At 40.1% G+C, this 21,720-nt stretch overlaps 1 protein-coding gene across 9 annotated transcripts in view; it reads left to right on the top strand.

The window, feature by feature from the left end:
- Nucleotides 1-20,830, top strand: part of LOC126939910 (uncharacterized) — a 195,596-nt gene extending 174,766 nt beyond the window's left edge. For 5 of the 9 annotated variants that reach the window (XR_007720492.1, XR_007720488.1, XR_007720502.1 and 2 more), the window contains 2 exons: nucleotides 6,945-6,990; nucleotides 8,546-11,644. Coding sequence is in view for 1 of the 9 variants with exons in the window: in XM_050765742.1 (XP_050621699.1) it covers nucleotides 6,945-6,990; nucleotides 8,546-8,750; nucleotides 9,723-9,816 (345 nt within the window). In the remaining 8 variants the exon portion in view is untranslated. Of the gene's footprint in view, nucleotides 1-6,944; nucleotides 6,991-8,545; nucleotides 11,645-12,647; nucleotides 17,437-18,530 lie in introns of those variants that run through there. The other 4 variants (XR_007720491.1, XR_007720489.1, XR_007720490.1 and 1 more) reach the window with 4 other exon arrangements.
- Nucleotides 20,831-21,720: the final 890 nt, after the last annotated feature.

Here is a 21,720-nt window from a genome sequence, read left to right as displayed (position 1 = left end):
TTTTTACATAATTAAAAAAAATTTCTGTAGAGATGGAGTGTTGCTACATTGCACAGGCTAGTCTCGAACTCCTGGGCTCAGGTGATCTTCCTGCTTTGGCATCCCAAAATGTTGGGATTACAGGCATGAGCCACTGCACCCTACCTAAGATTATTTCATTTATTTCTATTTTTTTCTGTTCAATTGTTGAGTGCTGTCCATTCTGTATTTTCTGTACTCCAACTCTTTAGATGGATAATAGAGTCACCCTTGCATATTCCCCCCTTCCTTTTCTTTTAACCTGTGTTCGATTCATTCAGAACCTTTTTTTTAAGCCTGTGTTCAGATTCACTGTGTTCAATTTCCGCCTTTACTCAGGCAGAAAAAAAAGGTCAATTAAAAAAGTCTTTGGGCCGGGCGTGGTGGCTCATGCCTGTAATCCCAGCCCTTTGGGAAGCTGAGGCAGGCCGATCACCGGAGGTCAGGAGTTCAAGACCAGCCTGGTCAATATGGTGAAACCCTGTCTCTACTAAAAATATAAAAATTAGCTGGGCATGGTGGCACACGCTTGTAATCACATCTACTTGAGAGGCTGAGGCAGGAGAATTGCTTGAGCCTGGGAGATGGAGGTTGCAGTGAGCCGAGATCATACCACTGCACTCCAGTCTGGGTGACAGAGCGAGACTCTGACTCAAAATAATAATAATAATAACAACAATAACAACAAAATGTCTTTGGGTGCTGACCACTGGAGATAACAAGGAATGACAGGGCCTATCACCATCCCTTCTGTCCTTGACTTCTATCCCAACTTCTGTCCCTCTGCTTCTGCACTCCCAGAGGCTCCAGAGGAGACAGGCTGTAGCAACTGCCAGGCTCTTCTTCCTGCAAGCATTTATGGCTTGAACTCAAGATTTTCGAGGGCTTTAAATCCTAATTGTAAAGGTTATTCTTCATATCATTAAAGCTAGTGCTGAAACAAAATGGGCATAACATTGCTTGATGTCCACTAACTGGTCATCTACTGTCATGGAAAGCTGGGTGTTGTGTTATTCTTTAGAATCTGGGGATGAGAATCTGAATAGACTAGCATTTTGTAGTTCACATACTTTCTCCTAACCCTTTCTTAGAGCAAAAATGAAAAAAGGGGGAAGTATATTTTTTAAGTGAATAATATTCTTCTCTACATGTAAAAAATCTTGGGAAATATGCTATTTAGAATATATGGATTCTGTCTTCTTGACGCTTCTATGAATTCATTACAGGTCACAGAATATAATTCACTCTGCATGAAACTTAGAGAACAGCTTGGTCTTCATAATAACCCTTCCAAGGTGCTCTCTCAATGTCAAATTGCAAAGAAAATGCTCTTATCAGATCCGTTGAATGTTTCTACATTAGAGAAATAGAAGAAAGGCCAAGGATTTTATGCTAATCTCCTGTTTAAATCTCATCTAGAAGAAATAACTTATGTGTAAGTGAAAAGAAAATTAGCACCTTTTCTCGATAAGTGTCAAAGTACATGAGCCCTTTGTTAGAATAAAGTCTAGGGAAACAAGATAACCATAGTCAGCTTGATGGCAGGTAACCAGCCCTGTGTAATTTGGCTTTCTTTGAGATTTCCTTTTACATAAGTGCTAAAAACCAAAACAAAACAAAAAAACTCCTGGCAATTGTGCAACTGAATTGCCAGTGTCTTTCTTTCTTAGACAAGAATGACTTCTTATTCATGTGACAGTCATGAATAAGAAGAGAATACACTCTGGTACACTTAACTCCCTTGAGGGCACTTGAACAAATAGCTCTACAGATCATTAAGTTGAGTTCAAAGAACATGTTTCTCCCTCAACTCAGTAACACATATAGTGGTATATGTGATGTGGTCAGCCGATGGTCCATAGATGTTTTACAATTCTCAGGGTTGGCCTTAATATAATTTATATCACAAAAAGTCCAGAACTTCTCTACTGACCAAAGTTCTTAAAAGACAACAGCAGCACTGTAAAAATCGTGGTGTCTGATCTTTTCATCTGGAAGGCACACATGGTATTTATATGCCTTACTGAAACTGCCCCAATGGAATCAAAGAATTTTAGAGCCAGATGGAAATTTAGACATATAGTCAAAAATGGTGATGTTTCTAAAGAAATAATCTTTTAAAATCCCATAGTACTTAGGTGAACCTGCCATTCTATTGAATAGTGGTGAAGCCCAGCTGGACTCAGAAGGATTCTAGTTATGGGTACAGAAATAAATCTTGGGTGATTTAGGCAGAAAAAAAAAAGATTGACAACTCACAGCTCACATCTCCAGGAATGTTAGAGAGCCAGGATCAGAAAGGAGTTGAAAGAAGGGATTGCTGGGCTGCAGGCAGCACCATATTTCAGAGCCAGTCCTGTGAGGTCACTGGTGTAACTCTCACAGACCTCTGGACGCTGTTGGGTAGGTAGATAATGCTGGTGGCACTGCCCCCCTTGGAGAATGAATGTGTCAGTCAAGGCTGCCTCTGCCACCAACATGATGGATTCCCCCGTGTCTCTGCTTGTCAGTGTCATGATATCCCAATTTGAAAGATGTAGCTTATTGGGAGATCCGGTTACCAGGGGCTCAGGGAAGTGAGTATCTAGCTTTATACAGAGGGACATTCTTTAAACATATGAAGAGGGTTTAGATCATTGGAAATAATAAAAAAAATTGATAAATGTCCAGTATTCAGGTCCCTTGTCTTGCAGTTTTCCCGAACTTCACTTCATGGTTTTATATATAGTTCATTCAACATAAGTTTATTGAGAGGCTAGAGGATTCTGAGAATATAACCATGAATTAGGTACTTCCTGTTCTTCAGGATCTTATAGATACTCAGCCCTGTAAAGAGATAAATCATAATAAAACAGAAAGAATGTAGTAATAGAGGTATGAGCCAATGGTCCAACAAAGTAAATTCCTCCCTAATCTAGTAAATAGACTATATTCTTCCAGTTACCCAGGAAATTAAATTATTCTACAATAATTTTCTAGGTTAAATAAATTATATAGTTATTTGTCTGCTTGGTAGTAGTTTAGGAGTTCTGACACACACACACACACACACACACACACACACACACACACACACACACACACACACACACACCCCCTAGAGGGACAGGTATTGTGTTCTTATTGGAAATAAACTTACCATTTTCATGCCTGGTAAAATAAACATTATTATTTTTCTCTTTTTGTCCAATAAACATTTAACAAATGAAAATACTGGATTGTAGTGAATTTTGCTTGGTTTGAAAATATAAATTTGGATTTAATTTATTCTTATCTTGAAATTTAACAATAAAGGTTAAAAGTAATCTATTTCACTTATTCTTTTCTTTCTTTCTGTACAAAGATATGTACGTAATAAAGTTTTCATCAATTGTGGTCTTTGCTCAGACATTTATATTAGAAATAATAAGATCAGACATGTTTTTAATATACTGAAAGGAAATACGTTTTATTTGCTGAAGGCCCATGGGAAAATTGTGAAAGGAAGTTTGTTTTCAGTTCCACTGCGCACGGACCCTGTCGCGCTTTTAAAAGCCTTTCCAGGCCAGTCGCGGTGGCTCACGCCTGTAATCCCACCACTTTGGGAGGCCGAGGAGGGCGGATCACGAGGTCAGGAGATCGAGACCATCCCATCCCGGCTCACACAGTGAAACCCCGTCTCTACTAAAAATACAAAAAACTAGCTGGGCGTGATGGCAGGCGCCTGTAGTCCCAGCTACTCGGGAGGCTGAGGCAGGAGAATGGCGTGAACCCGGAAGGCGGAGCTTGCAGTGAGCCGAGATCGTGCCACTGCACTCCAGCCTGGGCGACAGAGCGAGACTCAGTCTCAAAAAAAAAAAAAAAAAAAAAATTAGTCAGGCGTGGTGGTGGGTACCTGTAGTCCCAGGTACTCAGGAAGCTGAGGCAGGAGAATGGCGTGAACCCGGGAGGCAGAGCTTGCAGTGAGCCGAGATCTCGCCACTGCACCCCAGCCTGGGCAACAGAGCAAGACTCTGTCTCAAACAACAACAACGACAACAACAACAACAACAACAACAAAACCTTTCCCTCCCGCCAGGCACCACTCCCTTGTGCTCTGTGTCCTGGGCTTGACTGCAATGGCACAGGCTGGAGTAGCTCCAGGGCTCCTCCTTTCTGTGCTGTTTGCTGCTGTTTCTACCATCATTTTTCTTTAACCAATTTTGTATTTTTTCCCCTGGGTTTGGTTCCAGGTGGCACTTAGCTGAACTGATATAGATGGATAAATAGATAACTTTTTCTAGAGACAGGGTCTCACTATGTTGCTCAGGCTGGTCTTGAACTCCTGGGCTCGAGTTATCCTCCCATCTCACTCTCCTGAGTAGCTGGGACTACAGGTGAGCGCCACTGTATCCATGAACTGATAAACATTAATTTTGTAATGAATGAAAGGGGACTAGAGGGGAGCTGAAGAAATTATGCTCCATGTCCTTTGATGTCCTTCGTTCTCTCTTCTCTCTCTCTCTCTCTCTCTCTATATATATATATATATATTTTTTTTTTTTCTTGAGATGGAGTCTCGCTCTTTTTGCCCAGGCTGGGGTTCAATGGTATGATCTTGGCTCACTGCGACCTCCACCTCCCGGGTTCAAGTGATTCTCCTACCTCAGCATCCCGAGTAGCTGGGATTACAGGCACCCGCCACGATGCCCAACTAATTTTTTGTATTTTCAGTAGAGAGAGGGTTTCACTATATTGGCCAGGCTGGTCTCAAACTCCTGACCTCAGGCGATCCACCCTTCTCGGCCTCCCAAAGTGCTGGGATTACAGGCGTGAGCCACCCCACCCCACCGTCTTCTAACAATTATTGTTACCATATACTGAATGTTTCTGACAGGCTGCTGAACTCTTTATAATCCTCACACCAACATTTGTAGGCAAGTATTAACAGTAGTGTTTCCATTTTACAGAGTCATGAACATTATATGACTTCTTTAAAATCACACATATGTTACTGGGATTTAAATTTAGATCAGTATGATCACAAAGTGATGTATTTCTGTTAAGAAATAACTCCATTCCTGCAAACTCGTGTGCTTTCCCTCTAATTTAAGATTATTCATAATAAACTCTGTGTCTGTATATTTTCTTTTCTTTTCTGGGGTTTTAAGTTTCCCTCTTTTCATTCATTTTTCAGAACTGTTTTCATTCATTTGTTTCTTCTTTTACTTTATAATTCCTTTCCTTGCTATCTGTAATAGTAAACCATGCACCAAATTTGAGGTAGCTGTGGGTAGATCAATTTAGTTTTATACATAGGCAGTGGCCTGCATGTCCTGGATGCAAAAATGAATCAAAACAAAACGAAACTGCCCCAAAAAACCCCTAGTGTATGTAAAAGTATAAGAAGATAGGCTGGCTAGGGCTCTCATAACAAATTATTGTAAACAGCGTGGCTTAAAACAACTGAAATTTATTCCCTCACAGTTCTGGAGATGGTTTGAAATCAAGGTGTTGACAGGGCCAGACTTCCTCTGAAGGCTCTAGGGAAGAATCTTTCTTTGCTTCTTCTTAGTTTCTTGAGGTTCCTTAGCCTCTGACATTCCTTGGACTATAGATTCATCAGTACAATCTTTGCCTTTGTTGTTACATGGCCCTGTGTGTGTGTCTCTGTGTTTCTTCTCTTCTTCTTGTAAGGAAGTCAGTCACTTTGGATTAAGGGCCCATGCTACTCCAGTATGACCTCATCTTAACTAATTTTATCTGCAATTACATTTATCTTCAAATAAGATCACATTCTGAGGTTCTAGGGGTTAGGACTTCAACATATCTTTTGAGGGGACACAATTCAACACATAACAAACAGCCTGCTACCAGTTAAGTTAACATTAATTTTCCTTCTTGCGATTCCTTAGAGGTTTGAGTTTGTGCTGTCATTTAAAAAAAAGTGTGAAAAGTAGCCATAACATATAATTATATGGAGAATAATGTAGGTAGGCCTTGAAAAATTATTTAATGAGCATCTAATTGTGCCTGGAGCTAGGCATTATGGAAGATATAAGAGTAGTAAAATCACACCATTGTTAGAAAAGCAAATTCTCAGGATCTAGCACAGATCAAATGAATCCGAGTCTGCATTTTAGGAAGAGCCTAGACTGCAAGGATCAAAATGGCTGGGTAGCTTCACTGACAGCAGGGCAGCTGTTCTTAAACTCTGTCGCAATTTAGGAGAGTCATGATGGCTGGGCTGCACCCCATGAAAATTAAATAAAAATTTCTGGGACTGGGATCCAGGCAACAGTATTAAAAAACAAAAATAAAACCCTATATGCAGTTACAATGTTGCTTCTCAAATTATAAAGTACATACAAATCACCTGGGATCTTGCTAAAATGCAGATTCTGATTCATTAGGTCTGGGTGGACCCTAAGAACTTGCATTTTTAACCAGTTCCCAGGTGATGCTGTTGTAATTTTATTTATCTTGTATTCTCCACAATGTCTAGTTCCAAGCACAAGTAGATGCTAATTAAATATTTTTTGAAAGGCAAAATTTTCTAATTTCAGAATTAGTAAATATTTCAGATATAAAGGAAGAATTACGCTTCACAATGTTTAATTTGGAAGTACTTCAAAGGAAAAAAAATTTTTTTCTCCTACTTGAGGAAGGCAAAAACACTTCAAACAAAATGTCTTTTGTTTTCTCAGGATTCTCTATGAGAAAATAGACTCAATAAGAGATAACAGCTTGGGTTGTTTTTCTGTTCCTCTTACACAGTTGCTTCAAGTTTCATTATTAGGTTCCCTGGGTACAACACTCAAGAATCATTCCCAGACTGTATTAAGTTCCTGCAGAGTGATTATTTCATTACAAGTGATGTATACAGATTCATGGCTTGATAAACAATAGATCTCCCAGAACTCTCTATTACGGTTCACACCAGTAATGTATTGTTTTCTGTTTCATAGGAAATACATCCCAGATTTGTCCGAGAGATGCTGTTTAGGATAAGAGGTATGTGATTTCTCAGTCCCCAGTCAAAGTTTAAAGTGTTTGACTTGATTTAAAACCATTCTTCTTTAAAACAGAATCCATTGCAGACAATTTCAGATATTTGTTCTTAGACATTCTGGGAGTAAGACTATAAAACAAACTATTCTGTAGATGTGGCTCATCATTCTTACTTCCCTTATCCTCTTTGCTGTAAACCTCCACACACTTTTTTTTTTTTCCCCCCAAGAGACTTGGTGTTGCTGTTTTGTCCAGGTTGGTCTTGAACTCCTGGGCTCAAGAGATCCTCCCTCCTCAGTTTCTGGAGTAGCTGGGACTATAGTCGTATACCACTTTGTGGTTGATTTTTTCCTATTCTCTTTTTTAAAGATGTTTTTTACCTCTGCCTTAGAGCAAGGATGGTATAATTCATCTGGTTTTATAACAAATGCAAACCAGATACAATAATAATCTACTCAGCCCTATGTGTTCAAATGCAGTTTGCACTCAGCACTGCACTAGATGTCCCTGCCCTCCATTCCTCCCTCTGTTTTCCCCTCCATCCCTTGGGCATTTGTCCAAGTCCACATTATTCTATTTGATTGTCTGGGTATTGATATGTGTTGTCTATATGTTCTAGGTACTGAGCCCAGGGCTAAGTATACTGTGATGAATAAAACACACCATTCCCTAAAACCTTCCTTAGTTTTCTCTTTTGTTGAACTCCTCAGGTATTTTTAGTGAGTACAATGACATTTAGGATTAAATTGCTCTCTAATTTTTCTCCTGTGATCTATTTTTGACTTGCTAAGTAGATCAAAGGCTTATCGAAGATTTTGCATTGGTAATATTCACAAAGAAAATGTATATCTGAACTGCTGAAGAGGCTCTGGAAAAGTATAGGAGCACCTGTCATAACTTCTAGGGTCATGGAAGACTTAGGAGAGGACATCTAAGCTAAGTAGGATGAGTAGGATGTAATCAGGTGAAGAGTAAAAGTGGGGAAAAGGCTGGCAGAGTGTAGGATCCCATTCCATATTCAAGAAGTGGTTTTGCAAAGAGAAGATAAAGTATAGCATGTTTATTTTTTATTTTTATTTTTATTTTTTTGAGATGGAGTCTTGCTCTGTCACCCAGGCTGGAGTGCAGTGGCGCGATCTCGGCTGACTGCAAACTCCACCTCCTGGGTTCATGCCATTCTCCTGCCTCAGCCTCCCAAGTAGCTGGAACTACAGGTGCCCACCACCACGCCCGGCTAATTTTTTATATTTTTAGGAGAGATGGGGTTTCACCGTGTTAGCCAGGATGGTCTTGATCTCCTGATCTCGTGATACACCCACCTCAGCCTCCCAAAGTGGTGGGATTACAGGCGTGAGCCAATGCACCCGGCCAAAGTATAGCATGTTTAAAAGATGTATAGGTACTTCAGAATCACCAAACACAAACTGCAAGGGGGTAGACATGGAGAATGAGGTACACCATGAAAAATATATAGGGACAATACAAAAGAGCAAGATGAAGGGTCAACATTGTGCTATAGAAACAAAATTCGCTAAAGTAAGTTTTCTGGTTTTGTCAGTGACTTTACAGGGCTGTGAGATAGAGGAGGTCAATGCTAGTTGGAGCAGTATGCAAAGCAGAGATGGCCTTAAATTGCAGAGTGCTTTGGATAGCCAGAGAGGAGGAGGGATCCACTTCAGGCTGCGAAGACCCCCTGAACAAATGCCTAGTGGTTGGCAGTCATGTTTGATGGGCCTGCCTGAAACAAGGATTTCTCCTCAAAGGTAAATGAGATACAAATTTACCCAATGGCACCTCATAATAACTGAAGCAGGAAAACAAAACGTGTTCCTCAAGTCCCCACTCAAGCAGCCATTTGCTAGAACACAAAATTATCTGCATCCAAATGCCAGTTTTCTTGAGTCACTGAATATGCTTTCTTTGCCTTTTCATTATTTCTTAATAATAATCATATAGCACTGACATCATTTATATCCAAGTTTGCAGTTAAATAGATCAATTGATGAGTTGTACAAAGAATAGTGTGTTCTATACTGAAATAACTAGCAATGATCTTATCTTCAGAGTATATCATCATCTATTTGGTTCTCAAAAATATTGTCATCATCATCATCATTATAATTACTTTATTAATTCCTTTAGCTACTATTTTTTAAAGTTCTTTTTATGTTCCAAGCACTGTGGTAAGTGCTTTACAAACTATAAGAGACATAAAGCTTTTCTGTGTGTCTAACATCCCTTCCTTCTTTCAGAAATAATGTCTTTTGTTGGGAACAGGCCCCCAAAATCTAGCCATAAACTGGCCCCAAAATTGGCCATAAACAGAATCTCTGCAGCACTGTGACATGTTCATGATGGCCATAACACCCACGCTGGAAGGTTGTGGGTTTACTGAAATGAGGGCAAGGAACACCTGGCCCGCCCAGGGCGGAAAACCATTTAAAGGCGTTCTTAAACCACAAACAACAGCATGAGCGATCTGTGCCTTAAGGGCATGTTCCTGCTGCAGATAACTAGCCACACCCACCCCTTTATTTCAGCCCATCGCTTTGTTTCCCATAAGGGATACTTTTAATTAGTAGAATATCTATAGAAACAATGCTAATGACTGGTTTGCTGTTAATAAATATGTGGGTAAATCTCTGTTCAGGGCTCTCAGCTCTGAAGGCTGTGAGACCCCTGATTTCCCACTTCACACCTCTATATTTCTGTATGTGTGTCTTTAATTCCTCTAGTGCCACTGGGTTAGGATTTCCCCGACCGAGCTGGTCTTGGCAAGTAGTGTCCATCGTGGGAGCTCAAATCCGGGTCGAAGGGTCACTGGAGTGACAGTTGGAGAACGTGGAACTAGCTAGAGGACACCTGAGTACTCTTAAAGCAATCCTTGTGGTGAGTAAGAAGGGGAGCTCAGAAGTATCAGAGTAACAATGAGACAAGTGTGGGATCTGGTTCGTTCCACCTTGGAACATTTTCACACTAATGATGAAGAAGGAGGAGAGTATAATGAAGTAAAAGAAGAGGTTACAGAGCAGGTTTGTTTGCCAGCTAACGCTAAAGTGGCAAAGGAGGGAAAAGTTCATCTTTACCCTTCTGCACCCCCTCATTATTATTTTGAAGAAAAAGAGTGGCCTGACCCTCCAGATCTTTATTTTCCGGAGGACACTGGGTGAAAAGTAGTTGCCCCAGTGACTGTTCGAGCAGCGACTTGAGCGACCGCTCTTAGTTCTATTCAGGCAGGAATTCAGCAAGCTAGATGAGAGGGTGATTTAGAGGTTTGGCAGTTCCCTGTTAGGATACACCCCCCCAGATCAACAGGGAACTATTATAGCTATATTTGAGCCTTTTCCTTTTAAATTACTCAAAGAATTTAAACAAGCTATTCATACTAAAAAAAATATGTAGAAAATATCAGCAAGTCAGGCCACCAGATAAGGGAGAAAAGAAAACTGCTGAGCATGAAATATGTCCAAAATGTAAAAAAGGAAATCATTAGGCTAATCAGTGTCACTCTAAGTTTGATAAAGATGGGAACCTGATTTCAGGAAATGCCATGAGGGGCCCGTCCCGGGCCCATTCTAAACTGGGGCATTTTCAGCTCATGCCATTTGCTCACCCCTGTACAATGTCTGTCCCCCACCACAGCCCGTAGTGCTGCGATAGATTTATACTGCACAAAACCTGTGAGCCTTCTGCCTGGGGAACTCCTGCAAAAGGTCCCAACAGGAGCCTGTGGACCCTTGCCAGCAGGGACGATAGGATTACTTTTAGGAAGGTCTAGTTTAAGTTTAAAAGGGGTACAAATATATACAGGAGTCATTGATTCAGATTCCAATGGGGAAATTCAAATTGTTATATCTACTTCTGTTCCCTGGAAAGCAGAGCCAGGAGATCGCATAGCACAGTCCTGATTGTGCCATATGTGGGGATGGGAAAAAGTGAAATTAAACGAACAGGAGGATTTGGAAGCACAAATAAACAAGGCAAAGCAGCTTATTGGGTAAATCAAATTACTGATAAATGTCCTACCTGTGAAATAACTATTCAGGGAAAGAAATTTAAAGGTTTGGTAGATAAAGGAGCGGACATTTCAATCATTTCTCTACAGCACTGGCTGTCCATGTGGACAATTCAACCTGCTCAATTTAACATAGTTGGAATTGGTAAAGCCCCTGAAGTATATCAAAGTGGTTACATTTTGCATTGTAAAGGGCCCAAGGGACAACCTAGGACCATTCAACTAATTATAACTTCTGTACCTATAAATTTATGGGGGAGAGATTTATTACAACAAAGGGGGGCACGAGTTCTAATTCCAGAACAATTATATAGCCCTCAATGTCAACATACAATGCATGAACTGGGGTATGTCCCTGGTATGGGACTAGAAAAATATTTGCAAGGTTTGAAAGAACTGCTTCAAGGCCGGGCGTGGTGGCTCACGCCTGTAATCCCAGCACTTTGGGAGGCCGAGGTGGGCGGATCACAAGGTCAGGAGATCGAGACCATGGTGAAACCCCGTCTCTACTAAAAATAGAAAAAATTAGCCGGGCGCAGGGGCGGGCGCCTGTAGTCCCAGCTACTCGGGAGGCTGAGGCAGGAGAATGGCGTGAACCCGGGAGGCGGAGCTTGCAGTGAGCCGAGATTGTGCCACTGCACTCCAGCCTGGGTGACAGAGCGAGACTCCGTCTCAAAAAAAAAAAAGAAAGAAAGAACTGCTTCAAGTGAAAAGACAAAGTTCCCATCAAGGATTAGGATATCATTTTGATGGTGGCCATTGTTAAGGCTCCAGAACCTTTAACAGATAAGCCAATTTGGATAGAACAATGGCAGCTAAGTAAAGAGAAACTGGAGGCTTTAGAGAAATTAGTTACTGAACAATTAGAAAATAGGCACATAGCTCCAACATTTTCCCCTTGGAATTCTCCAGTTTTTGTAATTAAGAAAAAAGTAGGTAAATGGAGAATGTTAACTGACTTAAGAGCCATCAATTCAGTTATACAACTTATAGGAGCATTACAGCCAGGATTGCCTTCTCCTGCTATAATTCCAAAAAATTGGCCTTTAATAGTGGTAGATTTAAAAGACTGTTTCTTTACTATCCCCTTAGCTGAGCAAGACTGTGAACGGTTTGCATTTACAGTTCCTGCAGTAAACAACCTGCAGCCTGCTAAGCGTTTTCATTGTTTTACAGATGGGTCTAGTCATGGTAAAGCTTCTTATTCTGGATCAAAAGGTAAAGTTTTCCAGACGCCATATACTTCAGCTCAAAAAGCAGAGCTTGTAGCTGTAATTGAGGTATTCACTGCTTTTGATATGCCTATTAATGTGATTTCTGATTCTTCATACGTGGTTCATTCCACACAGTTAATTAAAAATGCTCAGTTATGATTTCATACAGATAAACAACTAACGACAAAAACAAAAAAGGGGGAGAAACAGGGATTATGGGACAGCTCATACACAGTTGAATCTAGCATTATTAACTTTAAATTTTTGAACCTGCCCAAATGCCAGATGTTATCAGCAGCTAAACAGCATCTACAGAAACCAGCTGCAAAGACAGAAGCAGAACAACTGATTTGGTGGAGAGATCCGATAACAAAAAGTTGGGAAATAGGTAAAATAATAACTTGGGGTAGAGGTTATGCTTGTTTCTCCAGGCGAAAATCAACGGCTGATTTGGATACCACCAAGACACCTGAAACCTTATCATGAGCCAGATGCAGAGGAAGATATTCCGGGAGGATCCTGAGGACTCCCTGGTTGCAGCCATGTCGAGACTGACACTGAGGAGGATCCCAGCTGTCATGAGCAACACCCGTTGAACACAGCCACCCACCTGGGGACAGATCAAGAAGCTGTCACAGATGGCAGAAGAAAACCTGAGGAAAGTGGGACCGCCAGTCACAATGAGTAATTTAATGGTAGCTATGATAGTAGTTATCACCACTGCCGTAAGTATTCCTTCAATAAGGGCTGACGCAGAGAACAATTATACTTATTGGGAATATTTATCAATCTTAGCTGGCAATAATGCCTAGATGTAATCACTCTATGATACAGTTACACATGCTTTCTGATCTCAGTATTTACCATAATAAATCTGCTTCTATAATTGAGGCATACCGCCCTCGAAAACCTATTGGTAAACAAAATTGAACCTGGCCAGAAAAAAAGAACGTACTTGTTTAGGAAGATTCCACTGCAGAACAGGCAGAGGTGCTGCACAACGATTCTTATGGAATCATTATTAATTGGTCCACTGAGGGTATGTTTAGCTTGAATTGCACTCTTAGTCTGCATGCCATGGCCACACTATGTTCAGCTGATCTGAACAAAATGGTCAGAGGGTAGAAATGATAAGTACAGCAAAAGTTCCTATTATTTGGAACCATGGCAGTATAGTGGCACCTCAACCTCAAATGATACGGCCTTTTGTAGGAGCTAAATATAAGGATTTGTGGAAACTATTAATAGCTCTTAATCAGATCAAAATTTGGGAAAGAATAAAAAAGCATCTAGAAAGACACTCTACAAACTTGTCTTTGGATATTGCAAAATTAAAAGAACAAATATTTAAAGCTTCCCAGGCATACCTGACCTTAATGCCGAGAACTGGAGTGCTTAAAAGGAGCTGCAGACAGATTGGCAGCTAGTAACCCATTTAAATGGATAAAAACACTTGGAAGCTCTGTGATTTCAATGATGATTGTGCTTTTAATATGTATTGTTTGTCTTTGTATAGTCTGCAGATGTAGATCCTGACTCCTGCGAGAAGTAGCTCACTATGACAGAGCTGCCTTTGCTTTTATTGCTTTGCAAATCAAGGAAAGGGGACGTGTTTGGAACAGGCCCCCAAACTCTGGCCATAAACTGGCCCCAAAACTTGCCATAAACAAAATCTCTGAGGCACTGTGACATGTTCATGATGGCCATAATGCCCACGCTGGAAGGTTGTGGGTTTACCAGAATGAGGGCAAGGAACATCTGGCCCACCCAGGACGGAAAACCGCGTAAAGGCGTTCTTAAACCACAAACAATAGCATGAGCAATCTGTGCCTTAAGGGCATGTTCCTGCTGCAGATAACTAGCCATACCCACCCCTTTATTTCGGCCCATCCCTTTGTTTCTCATAAGGGATACTTTTAGTTAATCAAATATCTATAGAAACAATGCTAATGACTGGCTTGCTGTTAATAAATATGTAGGTAAATCTCTGTTCTGGGCTTTCAGCTCTGAAGTCTGGGAAACCCTGATTTCCCACTTCACACCTCTATATTTCTGTGTGTGTGTGTCTTTAATTCCTCTAGCACTGCTGGGTTCAGTTCTCCCCAACCGAGCTGGTCTCAGCAGTCAGTTTTGTTTTTTTTTTTTTTTTTTTTTTTTTGGCTTTTTAGAGACCAGCTCTTTCTCATTCTCACTCTATGCAGTCAGCTCCATGCATTCACAGTTTTACCATTCTCTCTCTCCAGGTTTTATAACGTTGGTAGTCATAGGAGAGCACAGGACGCAGGCCTGGCTTCAGTGGACACACGTCCTAAGGTGGTCTGATCCATACTGAGGCCTGCACTTTTGCTGGAGCTATTGGAAAAGAGGTCCCTGGGTATAAGAGCCATTTAAACCCGGAACTGACTGGGCCTACCTGGTACCATGAGAAGAAAATCTGCCTGCCATTGAAGTTAACACATAAGAAAGTAGAGCTAGGAGATGGAGACAAGGCAATAGCATCCTCAAGATATTAAATTCTGAAGCTGGCTGTTCCTGAAGAGAGTATATATCTGGGTCTTTCAGCTATGTGATCCAATGTATGTCTCTTTATCTCTACTAAACTACTTTGAGTTGGGCTTTTGTTCTTGGCTACTGAAACGGGCAGAACCATTATATGACTAAAAAGCTCCTGTTCTTAACTACCAGTATCTCCAAGGATACTGGAGAAATGCTGGTGAAATAACGTGGGTAAATTTAAAAAGGAATCCCTCTTCACCTACACCCAAGTTTCGTGAGCTTCTTTAAGGAATGTGTTTAAGGAATGTACATTTTCCATAAGGAATGTGTTTAGTATTGCAGCTTAGCAATGTGTTAGTTCATCCATACAAAAGCAAGTAGCACTTATTTCCTTGTGGGCAAGGTCAATAACGTGACATGAACAGCTGCTGAAGGTGCTGATGAGCTATTCATGGATCCCCTGCGCTCCTGCCAGTACTATTTCAGTCCTAATAGGGGTGATCAAGGGTTTGAGGCACCCTCGCAATACAAGCCCCAGCCAAGGGAGGGTCCTAGCTCTTCTCATTTGAAAATGGTAACCAAGCACTTCTCACTACTAGATGGGAAGCCTATCAATAACAAAAAATAGTTTTACTTAATTATAGGCGGGCTTGAATTTGATGAAATGGCCCCCTCCGGTGGTTAGAGCAACTGCTATGGTTGCCTTCCTCCTTAAGGTGGGAGACCTAAAATGAACCTTACTTAGTCTGTCGCTTGTAAAGCCCACTGTTCTCTGAAGTTTACCGCGTTGGTAAAATCTGCACAACTTAGACTGCGGTGACAGCTGTATAACCACAACGTTCAAGAAATCCTCGGTGCGAATGACTTCTAAATATTGGATGGATTGCCTTACATTCTGGGAGTGTTACTTTCACACTCATTTATAAGGGAAAGCTCATAAAATAAGTTTCTCAGGAGTATACATTAATAAGAACAAAACAACCCTAACACAGCAGACTAATTTATCAATGTTTAATCTGTCTTGTAAAATAGCAAGATTAAAATGGAGGTACTGTCACAGAAGATCAAAACATGTAGGCTCCTCGAAGTCCCTGCACATTTGGCCTAAATGCTTCCTAGCTTGTTTTTAAATCAGCTGGTGTGAATGAGAAGTTATTTTTAAAAATCGAACAGAGTGCCCTGCACTAGAGAGAGACAACCTGTATGTTGGCTGAACATTGTTCTAGTGCTCGCTAGGGAAAGTTACCTGAAATTAGTAATAGAAAGAAAAGAATCCATTATGGATACTAAGAATAATTATTCTTCTCTCTCTTAAATTTCATGAGACTTAAAATGTGATTCTACAGTTTTTGACGTGATTCTTTAAAATATTTTCAGAAATATTTTATTTTGTTTGAAATGGAGTCTCTGTTGCCCAGGCTGAGAGTGCAGTGGCATGATCTCAGCTACCTGCAACCTCCACCTCCCAGGTTTAAGCTATTCTTCTGCCTCAGTCCCCCGAGTAGCTGGGATTACAGGCATGCACCACCATGCCTGGCTAATTTTTTGTATTTTTAGTAGAGACAGGTTTCACCATGTTGGCAAGGTTGGTCTCGAACTCCTGACCTCAAATGATCCACACTCCTTGGCCTCCCAAAGTGCTAGGATTACAGGCATGAGTCACTGTGTCTGGCCCAGAAATATTTTAACTTACCACTCTGGTGTCAGATTCACAGGAGCCAATGCATACAAAATTATTTATTTCTTTTGAAAAATAATTCTGTAGAGATCATTGCAATGTTGAGTTCTTGATCTTTAAATCCTTTTCTTGTTCTAAAATTTTAGATGGGCATTGCTAATGGGAGAGATACAGTTCACACCAAATAGATACCATTGATCCTTCTCTTTTTAAAGTGTTCTTCTGACTTTGAGATTCCCCATCCCACCTCCCCCTACTTTGCTGTCCCTCCATTCTCAGCAAGCATCTTAAACATTGTTTATCCCCCATCCTCTGTCTTTGGCCGTCTTCTCATTATATACCCTCCTTCTGAGTGTTCTCATCCAAACTCATGACTCTATTTACTATCCATCTACTGCGGTTTCCTAAATTAATATTGCTATTTAAAATTGAGCTGTACCCTGACCTTCGGAGCTATACATAAAATGGGCTGCCCAACATCTTCCTGAATGTCCCATAAGGATTCAATTTCAGTATAGCAAAACTGAACTTAATATGTCTTCTCCCTGAATTTAGTTCCAGTTCATTTCATGGTCTCAAAACCCCATATCTGGGAAACACACCAGAATCTTTCCTTACCTTCTTCCACAACCAACCAGTTACTATACACTATAATATTTACCTTTTTGGCATTTCTGGTATTTGTCTTCTCCTTACTATCTTCACTGATGTTACCTTCATTCAGGCACTTACCTGGACTATTATAAGAGATTCTACTTTCAACTGAACCTACACATTGTAGCCAGAGTTGCTTTTCCAAAATGCAAATCAAATCATGTTCTTCCCCACCCTCCACTTTTTTTTTTGAGACAGAGTCTCATTCTGTCAAGCAATTCTCCTGCCTCAGCCTCCTGAGTAGCTGGGATTACAGGCAGGCGCCACCACGCCTGCTAATTTTTGTATTTTTAGTAGAGACAGAGTTTGACCATGTTGACCAGGCCAATTCCCAACCTCGGGTGATCTGCCTGCCTTGGCCTCCCAATGTGTTGGTATTAGAGGTGTGAGCCACTGTGTGAGCCAGCCACCTCTAATGTGTTGGTATTAGAGGTGTGAGCCAGCCTATGTTCTTCCCCTTTTAAGACACTTCAGAGTTTGTTTTTTTTTTTGGAAGCATAAATTTAAATCCCCTGATGCATCATACGTGATCCTCCACATCTGACTACTGACCACCTGTCTATATCAGTTGTCTATTTCCCAGATAATACTATGTAACCAACAACCACAAAATCTCAAGGACATATTTAAGAAACATTTATTATTCCCTCGTCTAGGCTGGTCTACTGTGGACTCTGCTTGAGCTTGACTGGAGTTGCTCTTATGTCTGGAGGTTGGCTGGCCTTGGCTTGTCTAGAGTAGACTTAGCTGGAATAACTGGGGCAACCTGGCTCTGCTCTATGTGTTCCTTGTCCTCTGGCTGACTAACCTGGGCGTGGTTTATGGGGATGACAGAGGTGCAAGAGAGAGCATAAGCAAAAATATACAAAGTTTCTTGAGGCCTAGGTTCAGAATTGGCACATGGTGATGTTTGCTAAGTTGTATCAGCCAAAGGAAGTCCTAAGACTGGCTCAGATTCAAGGGTTCGGGTGACAGATTCTGCCTCCAATTAGGGGAACTGCAAAGTCACATGACAATGGGTTGACTACAGGAAGTGTGGGAGAATTAGAGTTTTTATTGCACTGTCCATCATATATTTCAAGAAAGCTTCCACTTTCTTCCTTCCTCAGAACAAACAAGGAACAAAGAAACTCTCCACTGAAATTTTCAAATTTCATTACAGATAATACAAGGAAAAGGAGAAAACGTCAAAGGAACTGTAATTTCAACACCCTTGTAGAGAAAAGAATGTACCTATGGAGGGAAAAAAATGTACAGGGTACTATGAGAAAATAAACATTAGGAGAATAGAAAAGAGGCATTGGGAATTGAAAATATGATGGCAAAATAAGAAATTCAGTGAAAAGTTTGGAAGACAGAATTGAGGCATTTCCTGGAAAGCAGAACAAAAGAAAAAAAAAACACTAAGAAATAAAAAGTCAGTTCAAAAATATTTAAATCTAATTAATAAAGTTTTTAATTTTAATTTTAATTTTTCTTGATACAGAGTTTTGCTCTTGTCGCCCAGGCTGCAGTGCAATGGCGCGATCTTGGCTCACCGCAACGTCCGCTTCCTGGGTTTAAGCGATTCTCCTGCTTCAGCCTCCTGAGGAGCTGAGATTACAGGCACCTGCCATTACACCTGGCTAATTTTTGTATTTTTTAGTAGACACAGGGTTTCACGTTTCACCATGTTGGCCAGCCTGGTCGCAAACTTCTGACATCGAGTGATCCGCCTCCCTCCACCACCCAAAGTGCTGGATTACAGGCATGAGCCATTGCACGTGGCCCTTGATTAATAAAAGTTTTAAATAAGGAAAGGCAATTATTTAAAAAATAAGAAAATGCAGATGCCCAGGGTTTGCCACTGGAGAGATCTGATTCAGAAGTTCAGTAAATTGAATTAATACATTAATTTTGTATCTTTCCTTCAGCTTATTTGAAACACCGAATATGAAACACAGACAAAGTAGAACTTCAGAACTGATGAACTATTATTAGAAGTGGTTTGATTTGAAAATGTGGAAGCCGATTGTGGGAAGAGAGCATAAGGATGGAGATAACTATGTTTAAAACTTATTTTGAAAGTAGACAACAGCTAACATTAGTGTTCCGTGATGACGGGAAGTGGAGACAATGCAGCTGCTAAATGAGTCCCTTTAAATATTGACATGACTGACTCTAGTGTGACATGTTTAGTAGGAAGTGGAAGAGGAAGTAAAAATAGACCAAAGCAAACATTTGCTCAAGATAGATGAAGAGCGATACATCCTCTCTGTGCCCCTCCACCCCTACGAAAACATGGCCCTAAGCTTCTGACAAGTTTTTTTCTCACGTTTCTGTTGTTATGGTCATGGTCATGATTTAGCACATTCTAGTGACTTTCATATGTGCTCCTCTGTCTGACCAAATTCTAGATAAATGTTTTATGTTTACATTGTCACAACTCTTCAGGAATGAAGATTACTCTCTGCCTTCATTAGAGACCGAAAATAAATATTAAGCAGTAGAATCTTTTTCAGCATTACTTTAAAAGCGCAATCTCAAGGGGTCTCAGTTTTAAAGATGATGGAATTATGTATAGACTTCTACAAAGTAAATGGGAGAAATGGAGGCAACTGCTTAGGTTCCTGAGGACAGCTATTGTTTTTCTGAAAGTTTTAGGTAGTTGAAGAAACAGTCAATAAGTTCTGATGCAGTTGGATGACAGCTCTGTTCTCTACTGTGTCTTTCATGCATGATGTGGATGAAAATTCCTGTAGAGAAATTGAAAAACAGAGGAATGAACAGAACTTGAAAGAAGTTTCTTTTATCTCTCTTTTAATAAGTGAAAAGAATGGGCTCTGACAGTTAACTCACTCAAACTATATAGGATGTTAGGCAAGCAATTTTTCTATGTAAAGTAACTGAATTCATTGCATCTCAATTTCTATTGTCTGAGAAAATATTTCTAGAGGCATGTTAGGTAGGATTTGCAGAAAGTTGGTAAACACTTTAAGAAGGGTTCACTTATTTCTCTGTCTCTTCTCACTGTGCTGAGTAGATACATTTAGAATTAGATTGCATTAAAAATTTTTAAATTTTTAAATTTTTAAAAATTTTTAAAATTTTTAAAATTATGATTTTCTACTTGACTTTCTGCTTCATCTTTCTAAAACTGCGTGTTTTATTTAAAACTAAGTCCCTAAAAATGAACAATGTGCTGGTGGGGGTATCCGTTCTTCTGCCTAAGCGCACCTTCGTGAGGAATGATAGGAATAAACCCTGAGAATATATAGGAAGTGCTGTTCTAAAATGAAATCATAAAACTTACACAGAATTACAAGCAAGCAGCAGCTGTGTCCCTCTCCTTGCTTGAAGGAGAGGTAAATGGTTCTGAAATACAGGCAGAATTCTGGCTTACATCTTGGCACTTTCAGGAGTTGCGGTATGGAGGAAAAAGCAGAGTTGATGTGAATTATTTGAATTTTGCTAACTAGGATAGGCTGGGGAAGGTGTGTCATAGTGAGATTAGTAGCATAGACTTTGAAACTTGACTAACTTAGATTTGAATTGTAATAGGCTCTATCTTCTAGAGCTGGTGTAAATAAGGTGCTTAGCACAGTGTAGTATGCAGCAAGCACTGAATAAATGGCACCTCTATTCACAAGGGAGCAGATACAGACGTGAAGTAATCTGATGTTAACTGGTGGAGTCCTCCTGTCGTCCACCCTCAGCATCTCATTTCACAGTATATGAAATGCCATCTTAAGTTTTAATTTCTTCACATCTTAAAGCCTTTTTAATATTCCAAAAGTCAATTTTAAAAGGTTCTGGATCTCTTCTTATCATTAGCTAGTATAAATAGAGGTCAGTTTAATTTTCTACTATGTATTTTAAATGATCAAAATAACAATTCATTTTATTAATAATTATTAAAAGTACCTATATTTTTGGAAAGTATGCATCCAAGATAAGCTCATTAGGAATTACCTTGTGTCACAGTGTTTCTCAAATTGTGTTTCACTTTATTATAGCGTCTATGATATCTGCTTTGTAAAAAAAAAAAAAGATGCCATAATCTAATAAGGTTGACATATGCATACCTGAAGACTCACAATGCACATCAGGCCTGAAACTATTCTATAGAAAAGAAACATTTGCTTAATCTAGAATTTTCCAAACCAATTTGACCAGAGACTACTTTTGTCAGACAACATCTGTTAATATGCCAGAGCTACATTTTGGTTTAAGACTGCACTCTAGTTTAAGAGATTATTTTCCAAACTTAATAGTTAACTGGGAACGTCAGACTCTTTAGGAACAGATCATAGATTAGGCACTTGTAACAAGTGCATAGCAGAGAGGATCCTAAACAGGAAGGCAAGAGGATGATGGTGAACTATATCCTACATAGAAAGAGTAGAGAAGAGATTCATGCAACCATTAGTCTACTTCTAGTTTAGTTACATGCTAGCCACTGACCTGTGTCTACCTCAAATCAGTGAACCTATCTGCTCCCCAGTTTTTTTCTCCATCAAATGTCAGGGGGCAAGGTGAGATACCTTCTAGGGTCCCATCTAGATCAGCTATCCTAGTCTTTAACTGTTTGTTTTGAAAAAGAGTATGGTATTTTTACTTTGGTGGAAGTAGTGGAGGTATACATTTATGTTATCTTTATAGAGGTCTATTTGTTTTCTTTCAGGAAACCTAGATTG

This window comes from Macaca thibetana, chromosome 1, assembly GCF_024542745.1.
Source record: "Macaca thibetana thibetana isolate TM-01 chromosome 1, ASM2454274v1, whole genome shotgun sequence".
Classification (NCBI taxonomy): domain Eukaryota; kingdom Metazoa; phylum Chordata; class Mammalia; order Primates; family Cercopithecidae; genus Macaca; species Macaca thibetana.
The sequence above is the reverse complement of the archived record's forward strand: the minus strand, read 5'-3'. Positions and strand labels throughout refer to the sequence as shown.